Source organism: Priapulus caudatus, unplaced genomic scaffold (assembly GCF_000485595.1).
Source record: "Priapulus caudatus unplaced genomic scaffold, Priapulus_caudatus-5.0.1 Scaffold538, whole genome shotgun sequence".
NCBI classification, from domain to species: domain Eukaryota; kingdom Metazoa; phylum Priapulida; class Priapulimorpha; order Priapulimorphida; family Priapulidae; genus Priapulus; species Priapulus caudatus.
In genome coordinates, this window is record NW_014577599.1 from 138256 (window position 1) to 157445 (window position 19190).

General features: G+C 41.7%; 2 protein-coding genes across 6 annotated transcripts in view; one reads left to right on the forward strand and one right to left on the reverse strand.

The window, feature by feature from the left end:
* LOC106811429 overlaps positions 1–6596 on the reverse strand; it is a 75039-nt gene extending 68443 nt beyond the window's left edge. For 2 of the 3 annotated variants that reach the window (XM_014815040.1, XM_014815038.1), the window contains exons 1-2: positions 2120–2196; positions 1907–1965 (exon numbers count right to left, since the gene is read on the reverse strand). The gene's annotated coding sequence lies outside the window, so the exon portion shown is untranslated. Of the gene's footprint in view, positions 1–1906; positions 1966–2119; positions 2197–6522 lie in introns of those variants that run through there. The other variant, XM_014815039.1, reaches the window with a different exon arrangement.
* Positions 6597–6740: 144 nt separating this feature from the next.
* LOC106811431 (cleavage and polyadenylation specificity factor subunit 1-like) overlaps positions 6741–19190 on the forward strand; it is a gene marked incomplete at its 3' end in the record, with an annotated part of 30656 nt that continues 18206 nt past the window's right edge. For 2 of the 3 annotated variants that reach the window (XM_014815041.1, XM_014815044.1), the window contains 16 exon segments: positions 6741–6829; positions 9907–10078; positions 10416–10585; positions 10944–11024; positions 11434–11585; positions 12059–12202; positions 12954–13093; positions 13413–13523; positions 13844–13937; positions 14443–14530; positions 14739–14873; positions 15363–15411; positions 15874–15971; positions 17333–17488; positions 18371–18472; positions 18691–18795. In XM_014815041.1, the coding sequence (XP_014670527.1) occupies positions 9943–10078; positions 10416–10585; positions 10944–11024; positions 11434–11585; positions 12059–12202; positions 12954–13093; positions 13413–13523; positions 13844–13937; positions 14443–14530; positions 14739–14873; positions 15363–15411; positions 15874–15971; positions 17333–17488; positions 18371–18472; positions 18691–18795 (1761 nt within the window). 3 annotated transcript variants of the gene reach the window in all.

Sequence of the window (19190 nt, forward strand, 5' to 3'; positions counted from 1 at the left end):
GTTATCGCCGGTCGCGGACACACCAGGCGATTGCATCGGGCAATGGCATCGGCCGATGGCATCGGGCGATAATATCAAAACGTTTTGATCTGTGCGATGGCATCGGCCGATGGCATCGGGCGATGAAATCGGCGGCGATTGAGTGGACACACCAGGCGATTTTCACGGCGATGCCATCGGGCGATGAAATCGGCGGCGATTGAGTGGACACACCAGGCGATTTTCACGCCGATGCCATCGCCCGATGCAATCGCCTGGTGTGTCCGGCCCTTTAGGCACAGACCGACAACTGTCTTAGCTGCATATGACATGCTCATGCAACAAGTTGTGGTACACATTGGCTGTGCAAGTTCTAGATCTAGTAACTATAGCCTGCGGCAACTGTACGCGGGCTATAGTTACTAGAGCTATGCAAGTTCGAGCTCACGTTGCAAACTACTACTGTACTACAACTAACGAGTAATCAGTTGTAATTGTATATCATAATTTAATATAACTATAAGTTATAACCCTGGACCTGTAGACCGAATAATTCTGTCCCATATAACCTTTTTTATATTTTGGTGAGGGTTATTGGGACAGAACGGGGTTCATTGAAATTCCGTGAGATCGCATGCAAAATGCATGCGCTGCTAATGCGGCCCGTACGCCACAATTGGCGCGAAAAAAAAACCTACCGTTCCCTTCTACATGGCTTTACCTTGCTACTGATATGTGTATACATTCACTTCAAATGCCAATCGTTATTCACTTCTTGAAAGATTGTTTTTCAAGCCCCGCTTCATTTCACTTTAGTAAATTACATTTGCCATTTACAAACAATCAGACCAATCAGAGCAAGTCTATCAGCCCTCCTGCAGCGCCACAGATACAAGCAAGAACCAGGCTATTGTAAGACTCGCTGTGATTGGTCTGATTGTTTGTAAATGGCGAATGTAATTTACTAAAGTGAAATAAAGCGGGGCCTGAAAAACAATCTTTTAAGAAGTGAATAGCGATTGAAGTGAATGCATACACATATCAGTAGCAAGGTAAAGCCATGTAGAAGGGAACGGTAGGTTTTTTTTCGTGCCAATAGCGGCATTAGCAGCGCATGCATTTTGCATGCAATCTCACAAAATTTCAATGAATCCCGTTCTGTCCCAATAACCCTCACCAAAACATAAAAAAGGTTATATGGGACAGAATTAATCGGTCTACCTGGACCTGTAGATACAATAATGTAACCCAAACCCAAGAGGATAGGGTTACAAAGCCTCCCTATCCTTTTGTGCGGAGGAATGCCCGAGTGAATCACTCGGGCCGGTTTGCTGGTGTGTTTTCAGAGACTACAACTTCTAAACTGGGTTTATTCTCAACACGAACCTTTCTCCGCTATCTGGGAACTTACTATGTATCGCAATACTCTGTATTAAACTAATATAACCTGTTACAAAAATTCGAAGTGACGAGCGGCGAATATACTGAGCGCCATTTCTGTTGACCTGTGACGTACGTCGGTTTGAAGAGCGGATTCACCGACCAATCGGAGGGCGCTGTGTTTGCCGATCGCTATGCGCATTGGGAAATGCGTACGTCACAGGTCAACAAAAACTTCGAATTTTTGTAACAGGTTATATTAGTTTAATACAGAGTATTGCGATACATAGTAAGTTCCCAGATAGCGGAGAAAGGATCGTGTTGAGAATAGGGAGGCTTTGTAACCCTATCCTCTTGGGTTTGGGTTACATTATTGTATCTACCTGGACCTGGTACTCACTCACGTCAATGATTGTGTAATGTACCAACTAACCAAATGATATAATATTAAACCTGATTGCAAAGCATTAATGTGAATATAGTTACAGACGTTAGATAAAATAAAGACACTACTAGTAGTAGTAGGTTACCGTAAATATAGGCCTACCTTGGCGTGGAGTGGGCATCAATGATCAAGTGATGTGAATGTGATGAGGCTCCAGTCAACTGTAAACAATAGAAACGACGTAATTTTACTTAGTGTTTCCTTACTTAGAAACACCCAACCATCTAAAATAATGCTACATTATAGATGATCACAAAAGCCACAACTAGACATGTTTTTACTTATAAGGCATAAACTTAGTATATATATATTCACCTCTTCAAATTAAAAAGGGACCAAGCGATAAAACCACAGCCGCCGGAACACATACAGCGCTCACCCGGATGCAAACATTTACCAGCCAATCAAAATTGAGTACTCGAGGTTCTATCACAGGCTTATTTATATAATATCAAGATCAAAAGCTTTATATGTATAATATAAAGAAGGCATTCTTTATACGCTTTTGATAATATGTTTGTATAATAATATCTATGCATGTTATACGCTTTTGATAATATGTTTGTATAATAATATCTATGCATGTAGACTAACGAATTCCACCATCAACTACCCAAAGTACAACCCGCACGTGACTTTGCACTCCTCCTAAGTAAAAATGAGTTAGTTTCTGTTTCTTTTTCTGTTGTAGTACGTTGCAGTCAGTGGCGTAGCCAGGATTTTTTAACAAAGGGGGGCAAAAACAGCGAACTGCGCAAAATAGTGGATGATTTTAATGGTTCCTCCGCCTCCCTCTCCCCCGGCCCCCCACTCCGAGGTCAGAGGGACCGCATGCGCGTTCCCAAAATCTCCGGTAAAGGGGTATTTTTCGCGCGACAAAATCCGGCCCAAAAATTGTAAAAAAAAAGGGGTGTATTTGACTTTTCACCCGGAGATTTCTTTAAAAAGGGGGTGTTTTTCTACGTAGTGTAGACTGTTTCGACAGTTCCACACGCTACACTAACGTCACTACGGTTGGAATGAGAGCTCACCTGAGATAGGGGGTACATTGAGCAGTGTTCCGGATTTAGGGGGTCTCCAAGGCAGGAAAAACCCGCAAAAAGCCCGCGAAAAGGAGGTTCAGAAATTTAAGCAGTCCTGAGATAGGGGGTGCTTTCAAAGGAAGGGAACGAGCATATGCGTACCCTAAATAACACTGAGTGGGGGGGGCGGGCCCTCTCCACACCCTACACTCCCCACATCTCAGCTCTGCAATCTTTGTTTTGGGCGCCATGCGAAAAGGCGACATTTTTGTTTGTTGTTCTCTGCTCCCAAGATATGTAATTGTTCAGTGGCGAATCTAGGATTCGAAGGAGGGGGGTCAAAACAGGCGGAGGGTATGGGGGTCCTCCCCCAGAAAATTTTAAAAATGTAGATTGCAGGAGATGGCATTTGAGGCACTTTTGAGTATATATACATGCCTTCATTCTGACTACGACAATTTTCTTTTTAGTAGAACAATTTTCTTATTTTTTTATGTTTTTTTTTACTTTCGGATCAACAAGGGGGGGACCATGGCCTTCCTGGTATCTTCGGCCCCCTCTAACTACGCCACTGGTTGCAGTATCCAAATTTAATTGTCATGAAGGCAACGGAGCTACGATCGCGCACTTGTACGCACACATGCACTTACGTAACCGCAACGCATTCACAAATCCCTAATTATGTATTTCGCGTGATTTTTCAACTAACGAATTGCGTTTACATGGATATATTTTAAAAGCGCAGGCAAGTTTGTTGGCATAGATTTAAATTTTCTCGATGTAATTTGCTGTCATGCACCGTCGATTATTCACCATTAGTTGGATTACGCCCGTTTACAAATTTCCCCACTCTCCCTGCATATATACGCACATATGCTCCATTTTACGTTACCAACTCATCCCAACCCTTAATTGTTAGGTGCGCGTACCTACCTACAGTTGCTTGCCCCCCCCCCCATTTTTAGATTACAAATCTGATGATTTTTTTCCATTTATTTTGAACGTCAATTTTGTTCCAAATTAATTTCTTTATCAAGCATTATACAGTTCATCTATATTAAAGGCGTATATAGCCCCCAAATTTATGTAAGGTGGTTGACCCGTCATTTGAATTCCTGCGTTTATGGGAAATAGAGGCGGGGCGTCTGGAAAGCCAGCTGTATATAACTGCTGATCTAGTGATATATCTTATAATATATTATCTGTACAGATAAATCGGCGCATTTTTTTTGCGCGACTAGCGCATGCAGGGCCACAGATATCTATCGAGCAACTGAAAATATTTTACATATATCTAGACCGTTCTCGATCCAACGAGTTGCGAGTATTTCCCGGACGGGGAGGGGTCACATCTGACATGTGCGGTTGAAATTACCAGTTATTACAATAATTAGTTTATTGGAATACCGACGGTTATTGGAATACTCGCAACTCGTATTATTTCTATGGTTGCCATGCGGACACTGCTTAATATAAAATCATACTACGTAATATAGGCCTATCAGATCGGTGCACGTACGTGCAGAAATGCATGTAGGCCTATACGTGCGTGCACGTACGCCCTTCGTGTGTGATAATACACACGTTTACTCAGTTTATTTAGTTCTTGTCTTATCCATAGATATCCCATAAAACCTATGGATTTATGGCATAAAAATGCCATAAACCCTATGGGTTTATGGCATATCTATGGTCTTATCTGTTTGCGTTGCGTCGCGTCGCCTAGCGGTTCTGTTCGCTGGTCGTGTTGTTACTGCATGGGGATACGGGTTTCAACCACGACTTCGCCTTCTTATATTCAAATTGCAGAATATTGTAAGTCTGTGTAAGTCTGTATATGAAGAATGGCATGTATTTATGGAACATTATAGAAAACGGCGATCCAATAATATTGGCTCCTACTACATGGCGTTGACGCAACGACACGACGATTGCACACGAACGCACGAACGAAAACACGAACGCACGAACGAAAACACGAACGAAAAATCCCTCTCGTCAGGCGTTGTTACGGTGTGCGGGCGTGACTTTGACTCGCCAGACTTCTACTCTTGTAGCTGAATGGTGATCATGAGCTGACAGCGCCAAAGTTGTCCGTATATATACATTTATCATGCAGTTACACCTCTTTGCATCAGCTTAGTATGTCCTCGCTTCGTGTAGAATAACATATTCTTCGCATTGAATTCTTATATGAACATCACTGCTAGATTTCGGGCAATCAATAATAACTCATTGATGAAGAAATGCAAGCCTTATGTGCGTAGGAAAGCCTCGTAATCTCGAAACATCGTAAATATATTAGTCTTCTCCAAGGGACTATATCGAAGACGGAAAGAGACAAAATGATTAAATAGACGGATCAATACTGCGGATCGCAGTAGAAACGGCCTCAAGTTTGCAACTAATGCTGCGTTTACACTGTGTTCCCGGCGGCCACGGCAGCCTCGTTTGCCCGAAACGTAGTGCGCCGTGGGATTATGGCAATTTTTTTCTCTGTATTCAAGTTTTGTTAGGTCTTGCCAAGTTTTCTCACGGTCTATCACGGTATCCGTGACGGGCCGTGGGGGGAAGGAGCTGCTGAGTCCCGGAGTGTCCAAGGCGCACTACGGTTCGGTCCGCGGTCTACCACGGATGCCAGTACGTTCCCTCCCGGCCCGTCACGTTCTGATGGGGTCCCTCACGTTTCTCACGATCTGATCAAGGTCTGACACGTTTTTTACGTTCTGTCAAGGCTTTCTACGGATGAAACGTGGACGCCGGGCAGCTTTGGAGCACGTTTGTGCCCACGGTATAAAAAGAAGGCCTCCCAAGCAATAGCAATCATTGTATCCTGAGATTTCGACGAGACAACATCATGAATGCCCAAGATGAAGAAGATTTTGTGTTTGCATGTTTGCTGGGTGCATACATCCAGTCTTTGCATCAGCAAGAAGAAAGCCAGCAGCAGTTGCAGAGAGGGAAGGCCAGAGTGTAGCAGTCAGGAAGAAGGCGAAGAAGGCAGATGAGAAGACCAAGATCCATGTGGGTGCGCGAATGGTTATCGGAAGACAGAAGGCAGCAGCTGGGCCACTTCTCAACATTTTAGTTTTACTTTTAGTTTTAGTCCAGTTTTAAGACCGCGCGCGCCGTGTCAGTCCGTAGTAGAACGCAACGCGCCGTAGCGCGCCGGGCCGAACCCGTCCTGTCCCGTCCGCCCCTTCCCGTCCCACTACGGACCGCCTCCAAGTTTTGTTACGGCCCATTACGTACTGTCACGTTTTGTTGCGTTCACCCCGTTTTACTACGGTCTACTACGTTTCTCATCCGCACCGTGACTGCCATGGCAAATCTTTTGACAAATTAATAATTTGGCGCAGCATCCACGGCAATCACGGCCTGTCACGTTTGCCCATTCCGCCCCCCCCCCGCGTTGTCTCACGTTCATCCCGTTTTGTCCACGGTGGCCTGAAACGGGGCTGCCGTGGCCGCCGGGATCACAGTGTAAACGCAGCATAACTAAAGAGGAAGGAAATTAATTCCAATACGGAATGACAGAGACAAAGAGGCTAAACTTAAAGGGATCCTTTGAAGATGGCACGTGTCGAAAGTAATAGCATGATCACGCTCAGATGATCGAACGCAACGAACAGGCTTCATCAAGCCAGACTGAATGCCAATCTTCTGTAGCGAGCAATATTATACTTAAAACCATACTCGAATGGTAATTGACATATCTTGTAGGTGTAATTATACATGGGAACAGGCGACCCTAGGCACCTTATCCAGGAGCAAGGACACCGGACGCGGTATTCTGTAGTGTAGGTTTTTTGCTTGATCAACTTTATCCCAGAATCCATAGCGACTGAAAGCGTGTGTTAAGACATCCGCTTTATGTTTCGTACTCTTATGTTTACTTAGAGCATCCTGTGAGGTACAGCACGCAAAACGTAGTGTAACTGAAAAACTTGATCAACACATGTCAATAGGAATTGATCTTGTAGTTGAAGAAGAAACTCTGCATGTACTACTACTACTAGTACCATCTTAGTATATACCGCTGTAGCCCATTCGCTTCCGCTACAGTACAGGGTAGGCAGACGCTAGCGGGAGCGAAGGGGGAGTTAGAGTAGGCCCCTATACTATAGTCTATACACTGTGACTGTCACTGTCACTACACTAGGCCTAGCCACAAGTTCCCATCTCGCTTAACACTTTGCTTAACACTACGTGGCGTTCCTCCGTCGTGTAACAGTCGGAGAGCCTGGTCGGTTTACACTAGGCCTAGCTCTAGTAACTATATAGCCCGCGTACAGTTGCCGCAGACAAAACCTGCCGCAGACAAATCCTGCGGCAACTGTACGCGGGCTATAGTTACTAGAGCTACACTAGGCCCGGCCTACTCTTAGATACAATAATGTAACCCAAACCCAGGATAGGGTTACAAGTTACAACGCGTCGCTATGGTTTTCTGTGGAGGAAATTCAGGGAACCCCTGAGTGAATCACTCAGGGCGGTTTTCTGGTGCGTTTTCAGAGACTAGAACTTCCAAACTGGGTTTATTCTCAACACGAATCTTTCTCCGCTATCTTGGAACTTACTATGTATCACAATACTCTGTATTAAACTAATATAACCTGTTACAAAAATTCGAAGTGACGAGCGTCGGATATTTCGAGCGCCATTTCTGTTGACCTGTGACGTACGCATTCCCAATGCGCATAGCGATCGGCAAATGCAGCGCCCTCCGATTGGTCGGTGAATCCGCTCTTCAAACCGAAATACGTCACAGGTCAAGGTCAACAGAAATGGCGCTCAGTATATTCGCCGCTCGTCTTTTCGAATTTTTGTAACAGGTTATATTAGTTTAATACAGAGTATTGTGATACATAGTAAGTTCCAAGCAGTGAAAAAAATACACGGGGGCTCGGGGCGATTTAGCCCCCGAAATGCCAAAAAGAGCCCCTGTAATTTTGCATAGAGTTCAATGCAAACCAAATTTTAGAGTGCTATTTTCATGCACGCGGGCTTGAAAAGTAGCCCCCGAAAAATTTATTTTTATTTTTTCCCTGGTTCCAAGATAGCGGAGAAAGGTTTGTGTTGAGAATAAACCCAGTTTGGAAGTTCTAGTCTCTGAAAACGCACCAGCAAACCGCCCTGAGTGATTCACTCTGGGGTTCCCTGAATTTCCTCCACAGAAAACCATAGGGAAGCGTTGTAACCCTCTCCTGGGTTTGGGTTACATTATTGTATCTACCCTACTCCTAGCTCTAATACTATAGCCTGCGGATAGCTGCCGCAGGCCACGCAGCTATAGTACGGCTATAGTACTAGAGCTAGCCCTACTCCATACTGGCGCAAATCCACTTTAGGCACCTTAGGCTTAGGTATCACGAAGTGATGCACAGATTTCTGTGTATCATCAACTGATGCACAGACTTTCCGTATATCAAGGAATGATGCAAAAACCCTAACCCTAACCCTAAGTCATAAAGTACACCAGGTAACCTTACTCCTTAGCCTTAGCCCTTAGGTATCACAAAGTGTGTTAGGGTTATGGTTAGGGTTAGGGCTTTTGCATCAATGATCATTCCTTGATATACGGAAAGTCTGTGCATCAGTTGATGATACACAGAAATCCACAGAATACACAGAATCACACAGAAATACACAGCTTGTGATACACAGTGGATTTGCACCCTCACTACTCATACTGTCATAGTCATACTCATAGTCATAGTCATAGCCATAGTCATTAGGATATATATAGTATTACAGTTTACTTTTAATGCTGTGCCAAACTAATACCACAATTGATACTACCAAAATACAATCAAACACCCCACTCTGCAATAAACAATGAAAACCATAATGGCCTACAGATTCCCCAAGTGTTACTTCCACAACCAAACAACCAATCGGACTCACAAACACTTGAACTGTCTCAAGATTCACAATAATAAATGATAGTAAATAAACACAAATGGTATTTACTACTCGTCTGCATGTATAGAATTAATGTACTCTATTATCAGTAATAATTCCATGTGAATGCTGTAAACTACAAAAAAAAGGCTCCTAGTCCTACCAAAAACATAGGGCCCAAGGCTATACGAGCTGTCAACATTTGCACTTTTGCATGTGGCACATTGCAAAAATGAATTGGGGACAGCTCTTATATCCTTGAACCAAAGGCCCCCTTCTTACACCTTTATTATGACACTTCAATCTTTATTTACCCCACTCGGTGTGAATATGAATACAATGTGTGAATATAAATACAAATTGAATTTGTCATTATTCACCCCTTGTGTAATGTGTTGTACATGCATATCGTACTAGCTTTCTGAAATGACAAAAATCCGAAAAATAATGAATTCCAAGTCCACATTGGGCCCAAAGGTTTTTGATAAAGGATTCTGGACCTCTAGTAGGATGGCCAAATGTAGATTGTGCCACCAGGGGTCACTTATAACATGTAATTAACTAATTCGTCTAACCCTGGGCCCCTCCTGGCCCGCCCCATTCATCCTTAAACGACTTGCTTTCTGAAATTCATGAGAATAACCCTGGATTGATATTTATAATGCATAATGTGTTCTGCCATTTTTAATTGATTAATATACGTAATGAGGCAAGGTAATTATTAACAAGTATACAGGGGTAGAAATAAGGACAATATGCAAGTTAGCCCGAAGGGCTAGTAAGGTAAGGTTTGTACTAGCCCTTCTGGTTTTCAACTAGCCCTTAAAAGTATGATGTCGATAGTGGTTGCGCGGGAAAATTGTTGATCTCACGAATGCTCCGAGATGCTTTCTGAGGGTATTGTGGACTGAATTTGAATGCTGACAAACCGCAATTAAATTCCCATTAATCATACACTGATATATCCGAAAACGGGCTGAATTAATACGAAATCTGGTCTGGAATTGTTTACTTGCCAGACGGGCAAGCCAGCCTGGCCTTTAACTAGCCCTTCCAAACAATTACTAGTCCCGGGCTAGCGGGCTAGCGGCTAATTCGACCCCTGAGTATAAGGTTCTCTATTGTTATTCTCTGATATGATCCAATGGATAATTCTTACCTGTATTTTGATTTCAGGTACGTGAATTGGGAGTTCACTGATAACCGGAAACAATGTACGCGATGTACAAGGAGTTGCATCCCCCTACTGGGATAGAACATTCCATTCACTGTCATTTCTATAACATGGACCAGTATAACCTAGTGGTGGCAGGGGCGAACCAGCTATCTGTGTATCGTTTGATTCTTGGTAGGTATAATTGTAAAATTTTTTGTGTAAACCTGTATTTACTGTTCCAATGTAAATCTGTTGTTTCACAGTACTTAGTGGAAGATGGCTTTTTATGTCGTTATATAATTTATAAGCAATTTTTTTAGATTGATCTTCATCAGATATGGTTTGATGCTTACTTGTAATGTAACATACTGCCCATGCAACAGCCCATCAACAATAACATCATGAATCTCAGTACTAGCTATATTTTTAAACAGTATGCTCACTATTGATTGTCTCATGTCTATTCTAATGTCCAGTTAGTACAAAATTAACTACTCGAGCTAAAAGTAGCTGCTGGTGCAAATTTCAGCCACTGAGGCAAAGTCCTCATCAGCAGAGAAAACGCTCGCAGAATCGAAGAGGATGAAGCTTGAATGCTTGGCGACGTACCAGCTGTTTGGCGTTGTGCAGTCTATCCGGAGCGTGAATCTGTCTGGCTCGTGTAGGGATTCACTCATGCTCAGTTTCAAGGATGCAAAGGTGTGCTTTAAAATGTTTATTGAGGTGTTATTATGTGCTATAACTGCCACAGTATAAAGGGAATTGAGTTTAAATATAATTTCTAGACAGACTGCGTGGAAACCATCAGTATCCAAAAATGATTATGATGGGCAAGTTATGATTAGTTATGCCTGTGGGTACTTGCTTACATGTGTGTGTATATATATATGTGTGCGTGCGTGCGTGCGTGCGTGCGTGCGTGCGTGCGTGCGTGAGTGCCTCCATATGTACGGGTGTAGATCTTCACCAAGGAATTCTTTCTGACCTCTGTTCATATAATGTATGAAAACTGATAATAATAGCTATTTGCATTTTGTCTGTTATTGTTTTCTTTCAGTTATCCATTGTTGAGTATGATCCATCCACCAATGGTTTGAAAACATTATCTCTGCATTTCTTTGAAGATGAAGACGTGAAGGTTTGTATAACCTATGTTTTGTACTTTAAATGTTATATTCTTAATTCTGCCTACAGTGATTGTCGTTCTTTTTATAGTTCGCATCTGAACCTTACTCGAACTAAATTAATCATAAAATGTTTCAATGTTAGGTGGGAAAGAGAAGCATAAGTATACTGTTAAACGTGTATATGTGTGTCACTCATAGGAAACCCAAAGATTTCCTATAGAGAAAGATGTCCATTCTGTAGACTTGCTTTTGCTGTATAGCTGATGCTCAGGGGAAATGCAAAAATATCTCTATATAGACAGATGTACATTCTATAGAGGTCTGAGAAAACATAGTTGACTGTCTAATATACTTGCATACAGGATGCAAAAGTGGCCAATGGCCATTTCATTTCAATAATTTCAGTAATTGTGATTGTAGGATGGGTTCATCACTAACTACAATCGTCCAAACGTGCGCGTGGATCCAGATGGGAGATGTGCAGTGATGCTTATTTATGGAACGAGGCTCGTTGTACTTCCATTCCGGAAGGAGGGAGTTGTAGAAGAGATCGAATCGAACACTGGAGCTGGGTGCGTGTACAGGCTTTTTTTATCGCACATTATTGTGGTATTTCTGCCCAGTTTTCATGCCTCCAATATTCTACATTGTAAGAGGGTTTTGTCATAGTATAATACTAGTTTATATGTGCGTGTGCCGGGTTCTACCCAGGAATTTCATAAAAAATGTCAGGCACTCGAGAAGTTCTGGGGAGTTCATCCCAGATTGTTAATAACCTGTTGTGTGTCTCTGTATCACATATCTATATAATGTAAGCACAGCTGGAAATGAAGGTACGTCAATTAAGTAACTAAGGTATGTTGGAGGATTTATGTGATGCCGCATGTTAGCTTCAGCATCTAAGGTGTGTCGGAGCCAACATGCATCATAGACCTGGAGAGAACCCTGCTGTGTTGCAGAGTTCTGAAATATAATGTGTGGAGTATGATTCTAAAAGGCTTACATGTGAGGCTGATGTGCAGCATGTTATTACTTACACTTACAGTAAATTGCCGGTCATGTCATCATATATGATAGACATGCATCGTCTGGATGAGTGCATCACCAACATCATCGACCTTCAATTCTTGCATGGCTACTACGAACCAACGCTCTTCATTCTGTATGAACCCATGCAGACATGGGCAGGGTAAGATATATGCAGTTCTGTATAGAATGGATGTCTCTAGATTACATATGTAGTAAATATTTAGTATTTATTAAGTGCAATTTTTATTAAAAATCAGGCAAGATGTTTACTGGAGAGTGTTATTAGGCAATATCACACCAAAAGCAGCGATAAAGTAGATTATAATAGTCTATGTCTTTACCATTATACAAATTATATAATTTCATGAATGAAATGTGTTTGATTTCGTGCAAAAATACATTTAAAATAGGTATATCTTATAGTAATAAAACTGTATACCCCCTGAATCGACAGGAAATATAATTTTTCCTGCGTGATCGACCCACACAATATGTATTGCACACAAAAAAGACACATTTTTTTTGACATTGTCTTTTGAAGCCAGTGTTACTTTTGTTTAAAAATCCTTCCTGTGCCTATGTGGTGCATAGGGCAGTGCGTATCTCTGTTTCCTTAACCCGAGGCCACGCAGCTGCTTTCACAGTAAATGCTACAGTAGGGGGTTAGTCCACTGGTAGCACTGCGAGTTAACTCACCACAGTCTATCTCTATTTGCTCTAATGCTAAGCAGAGAAGCACTGTGTACCATTCTTCGAGTCTTTGGTATGATCTAGCCGGGAGTCGAACCCCCGACCTTCCACATGCGAGGCGAGCACATGGGGCCAGTGAACTACCAACATATTAGTGTGCATACGTTTGATGCTGATCTTTGGTGAGGTAATCACGTGTTTATATTGGTGCACTGTTTCAGACGTGTTGCTGCCAGGATAGACTCCTGTAGCATTGTGGCGATATCACTAAACATCAGAGAGAAAGTGCATCCCATCATCTGGTCCATCAGCAACCTTCCATTTGACTGTCTGCAGGCTATGACTGTGCCAAAACCAATTGGTATGGCAGAACAGTCGTGACTTTTGTACTATTTTATAGCCAATGAAAAGAGCATGAGCCAGCTGGTTTCATTTGAAAGATGTTGTCAATACTGCTTTTGTGATCCATAGTGACGTGAGTTCAAGTTGCTAATATTGTGAGAATTACATGTTTCGCAGTGGCTAATATCGTGTGGCATATCTGCACGGCCATGTTAGTTGCAATGCGCTCGTAATTTTTAACATCGTCAACTTCAAGTAGTGATGTTTATTTGGTAACTCGGCAAATTTAGTTAGCTTAACGGGGTTTCAACCTGTGTTTAATCATTAATTTGCTGCAGGTGGAGCATTGGTGTTTGCTGCCAACTCTCTTCTTTACCTCAACCAAAGCTTTCCCCCACTGGGTGTCTCTCTCAACGGATTCTCAGACAACAGTACAGCATTTCCACTGAGTGAGTTGCCTAGGTTGCTTGTACAAATTAGTTCATCTCTAAATGGGATGATCTCTGTGGTACTGTTCTAGCTCCATATCTAATTGTCATATAATTATATTCCTTGTGGCACCCTGAATTAGTATTAATACTGTATGAAGATTGAAAACATTGATAGCTAGTCAAGTAAACAGAGATTTCAGACATAGGGTTTGGAATTGTCCCTTGAATTTCACTACTTACCACAGTTGTTTAGCTATGCAAAGATTCAAGCATTGCCATCTTTTCTTGTTTGTAAATTTTTTGAGAGAGCGCTGATGTTGTGTGATTTTGTTTTGCAGAAATACAAGAAGGAGTGAAAATCTCTCTAGACTGTGCACAGGCATCCTTTGCTGCATTTGACAGACTAGTCATCTCGTTAAAAGGTGGCGAGCTGTAAGTGGTTGTAATGCGCATAATTAAGTGCACTTTTCTATGAACACTTGAATTCAGTGGACATTACTTGACTGGCAATGACCATATGTCAGCAGACAGATCATTATCTAACTTTGTAAGCAACTACAATAGGTTATGTAACTACATTTTTACAGCTATAGATTTGCTGGTGATCTATGCTTGTTGATCTGATCTTTTTATATGTCAATGCCAAGTCATTAATATACATGAAGTTGACTGCATGTTTATGATAGAATAGTAAGGTTTCTGGTAATTCTAGCATACTACCAACATTGCATGAAAATGCACTTATTTGCGATTAAGGCCTTTAAAGCTCCTTGATGTCGCTTTTCATTACATATATTATCTGAGTGAGACTATTGTCATTTCATTTTAATGCCTTGAGTTGCAGTTGCTTGTGTAAAATGTTTGGGTGTTGAGACTTGCCAGTGCAATGCAATGCGTGCATGCTTGTATCACAGCAGCCGTGCATTGCTCTCCGCAGATATGTGCTGACACTTCTTGCCGATGGGATGAGAAGCGTGCGAGGCTTTCACTTTGACAAAGCTGCGTCAAGCGTCCTGACGACGTGTGTGAGTTTGTGCGGAGATCACTGCCCAGAAGAACTTTGCGAGCAACATTGCTGCATGTTTATTAGTTGTTTGTTACGCGAGTGCATCAGTTAATTGTCAGGCCATATGAGAATCTCGAAGTTTGATTACAATTAGAGAGTAAATCTGGTTGAAGGGTTATCATAAGTTGTGTTTATCAAAATGTGTTTTTGCCCTCTCTTTGTTTCAGATTTGCACGTTAGAGAATGGTTACCTATTCCTCGGCTCCAGAGTTGGAAATTCTCTTCTCTTGAAGTACACTGAGAAGTTGCCTGATAATTTAGTTGAGCCAAAGCGGTCTGACAGCGATACAAAAAAGCTGGCTGTAAGTTAGCTAAAAGAAATGATTTGTTGTGGGGTTCTTAATTTATCTTTTGTACTTGTCTCAGTTTTGACTAGTAATAATGAAAAAATCTAAATTTATGTTGGTGTACCGTGGTACTTACATCGTTACTATTGCAATGATATACTATTATAGCACAATAGCAGCATGCATGGAATATTTGACACATAAAAGTTCGTGTTTGTGTACTATTTATACTGGAATCTATACTATTCTATTTATGTTGAAATCTCCTACTTCCAGCACAAATAATGTTATTGGCCTCATTTTACATCTAATAGGCAAAGGAAACCTAGGCACTACCTACATCATGCTACAGTAACAACTTCTCACTCCTGATTCCTACTAGTCAAATAAGTAACAAATTATAGCAACAGAGATCACACTGTTGTTATTTTGATATTAAACCTTTAAAGCAGACTTTTTCATTTGTAGATAAAATTAGAATTTCATGGCTTATTTTATTTTCAGGAAAACCCATCTAAGAGGAAACGACTTGATACCATGGGCGATTGGATGGGTAAATTTCTTTTGTTCTATACACTTAGTACGGCTCATAGGGTCTATGTCTCCCAGGGTATACTGCCGGAACGTACCCTGGGTACGGTCCGGTATACCGGTGGGTACCCTGGTAACTATTTGATATGGTTCGGGTTAGGGAGTAGGCGTAGGCGACTCCCTAGACTCGTTAGTGGAGTAGGCGAGGTACGGTCCGGGTTATTAGATAGTACCAGGGTATGTTCCGGCAGTACCCTGGGGGACATAGACCCTATGAGCCTTAGTACGGTGTATAATGTTGGGCTGGTTGGGGGTTCTATTAATTGTCTGAAACTGCTAAAGCTATCACCCTTCACAGTGTTGTCCTTTAGATGTGTTTAATTAGTATGTTACGTATTCAGTTTATTGTTGTCTTTTGCATGAACGCAGAACCTGCTACACGGACTGAATTAGCAGGTTGGATTTGTTTTCTTTTGCCATGTAGCATCTGATGTCGCAGAAGTACAAGACCCAGAGGAGCTGGAGGTGTATGGTGAAGCAGCTATGCAGACGGGTACCCAGCTATCACAGTATTCGTTTGAGGTAAATAGCCTACCTAATTCAGATTTGGGCCATTCGTATAAACGTATAGTTTGAATTAAGCCTGTTCAGGGATATTTAGGTGGGCGGATGTGTAAAATAGGCTAATTTATTTGCCATCTGTAGCTTGCGTATTGTACATGCCTTCGGCACTGACATTCAGTGGTTGCATGATACTCTCAGTGTTTTTTCCTTGGGTCATTCTCATTCCTGTTATATGAACAAGTACACCATTTATAACAGAACCAACAAATATATACGTTTTGTGATGTTAGACGAGAGTGAGCCCAGCCATAATCATTGGCTTCACACCTTGGTAAATGTACACATACTTGAGAGGCAGTAATATGTGTATAAGGAGGATGCTATATATAGCGTACGAATGTGTACGTACACTGGCTGTAGCAAAGCATCGCTTGGGTGTATAACCAGTAATAGATGAGATGTAAATGCACCGGTTGGTGTAATCCCGACATTCGGGATTCCCCCGCAGAGTTGAGACAAATTGCCAGAAGGGTTCATATGCGATGTGTGGATAAATAATGCCATGTATACGACTATCCGCTCTGCCCTACTTTGTTGCTAAATTTACACGTAAACATGCTGATGTAATCCGTATTCGTATCGAAGTTGAAGCAGGTCTGGGCAGGCGGAGATGTGACGTGTTCTTGCGCGCAACAAATAAACAGTAATAAACAGCAGTCCTTAGCTACATATGTGCTCATCTGCGAATGGCATGACCTGTAATTGCTGTGTTCATACACCCATGTGGCCTTACCCTTGGCTTTCTTCTGCCACCACTAATTCATACAACAACCGTTTGCATGCCGCATGTGTATTACACCCAACCCCATGATATACACTGCACTAGCAACCTATGAATTTACATGGTACAGACCATATAACATTTAAATTACATGATACAAAACAAGGTTTTACAAACATGCATGTTTTTGATGCGTTTGCCAAGCAAGAAGTTTTCATGTGCGTGATGAAGTATTTTGGAAGTTGCATACATGTGTACGTAGTTTAGTGCAAAGGAGAATGATAAAGAAAAGGCAGCTTATTATTAAACAACAAAATTAATTAAGAAACAGTTTGCCTCATTTCCAGTTGCTGGACTTGCCTAACCTGTGGCGTAAATAATTTTTCAAAACAATTATAAAATAATGGCATTCACTATGATGGATGGACACCAGATCATAATGAAATGCTGCATTTCTATGCATGATGACGTCATATTGTCACATGACTTGCATGACGTTGCTATCTTAATAATGGTTTTGGAAAGCTATCATAAAGCACGGAACTGTCCATCAATGGGAGTTACAGATGGCAGCGATTAATTTTCTCCTCATGTGCAGGTATGTGACAGCATCCTGAACATCTGTCCATGTGGTTGGGTGAGTATGGGAGAGCCAGCATTTCTCTCTGAAGAGTTCCAAAATTCACTGGACCCCGACATAGAGCTGGTCACGACATCTGGGCATGGAAAAAACGGAGCTCTGTCTATACTACAGGTGAGTGGCCCAGGGCCGGACTGGCGATCGGGAGCACCGGGAGTTTTCCCGGTGGCCTGGCCTGCTAAGTGTCATAGCTGCCCCAAAAAAATTATTTAAAAAATAAATAAATCTGCGGCCTTCAGGCCATATTATATATATATTTTTTTTAAATCTGCGGCCTGCAGGCTATTTCTATACGGCCTTCAGGCCATATTATTCTAGGTGGGGGCGGAGTAAGGTGGGGCTGTACCTTAAGCAGTTGTTGGCTCATTAGTTTGTGATTCACATGCACTAAAATTCACCAGAATGCATGGAATGAAGTCTTTGTAAGAACAATTTTCCTGGTGGGGGAGTCCTGGGACCACCAGACCCCCCGCTTAAAAAGTGGCCTGACTGGGGCTATATTTCACGCTATATTTCGTGGCCTGAATGTTTTTCCCAGTCCGGCCCTGGACTCTTGGAGTGGCCTATAGTGTGCTTTGACTGCTTATTGGTACCAGGTCATTACCAATATTTGAGTTGATTTTTAACCTACATTACTGTGATGTGAGCTTTCTATGCTCTTTGTGAATTATTATTAACTATCACGAGAATGTTTGGTTGATTTAAGTTTAATTATCTGAGAGCTGACAGAAGGGTATTTGAAAACGAATTTTATACCTCATGGACATACTTTGTATTTACATCATAAAATGTTGGGCGACATCTAAGGTGAGTTAGTAGTACCTATGAGTTGGTTAGTGTAGCCTTAGTTCAAAACCAATGCTAGCATATCTTATGCACTTAGTTAAGGCAATTAACTTTCAGTATCTGTATATAAGATTTATAGCAGGGCATAAATGAATGACGAAGTAGTTGCACTTGCACTGTCGTATATAACTAGTGTGTTCACTTCTGTAGAGAACAATCCGGCCCCAGGTTGTGACGACATTTGAATTGCCTGGCTGCTATGACATGTGGACTGTGGTTGGACCTCAAACTCCCGAGAAAGACATTGTGCAGGTGATTTTTTTTTAATTTGACCAAGTAAATTTAAAGTTACCAGGGCATATCAGATGAGCACAAGCGATGCCGTAGTTGCAAGTTGATGTTTCAACACTGATATGTATCGAATTGTTATTTTTATCGGAAATGGTGTCTCTAGTATTTTATACACCCATTGCTGTTCACCATATTATGATCATGCTATTATTTGCTAAATATGCTAAATTGTATTTCAGAAGAAGGATGGTAGTGATGGTGAGGAAGACATAGAAGAAGAGAAACCTACAGTGATACCAAATAGCCATGCATTTCTGATTCTCAGCAGAAGCGATTCTAGTATGGTAAGTTACTAGGGCTAGTTGATTATTAGTAATTTACATCAGTAGGAAGATACAGTAACAATAGATCAATCAAAGCACATGCCGGATACATATCATGTATCAATTACAGATTATCAGTAGATTCTGCTATTTCAACAAGTATTGAGGGAAAACTGACTGTTCTGCAGGTATAAATATGAGTAGAATCTCATACGTATGCAACAAGTATCGATTCTTGAATTTTGAAAGGAGAAAAACAAGGTTTGATTCAAGGGTTGGTAATTATTCATTTGTTTATGTGGCTCCTGCGGTGTGTAATGTGCATATAACACATTTAGTCATGCTACACTGTATTCCCCACACTGCCTAATATTAGCCCATGTTCTGCAATGAATGCATACTTGGCAGTGTTAGAA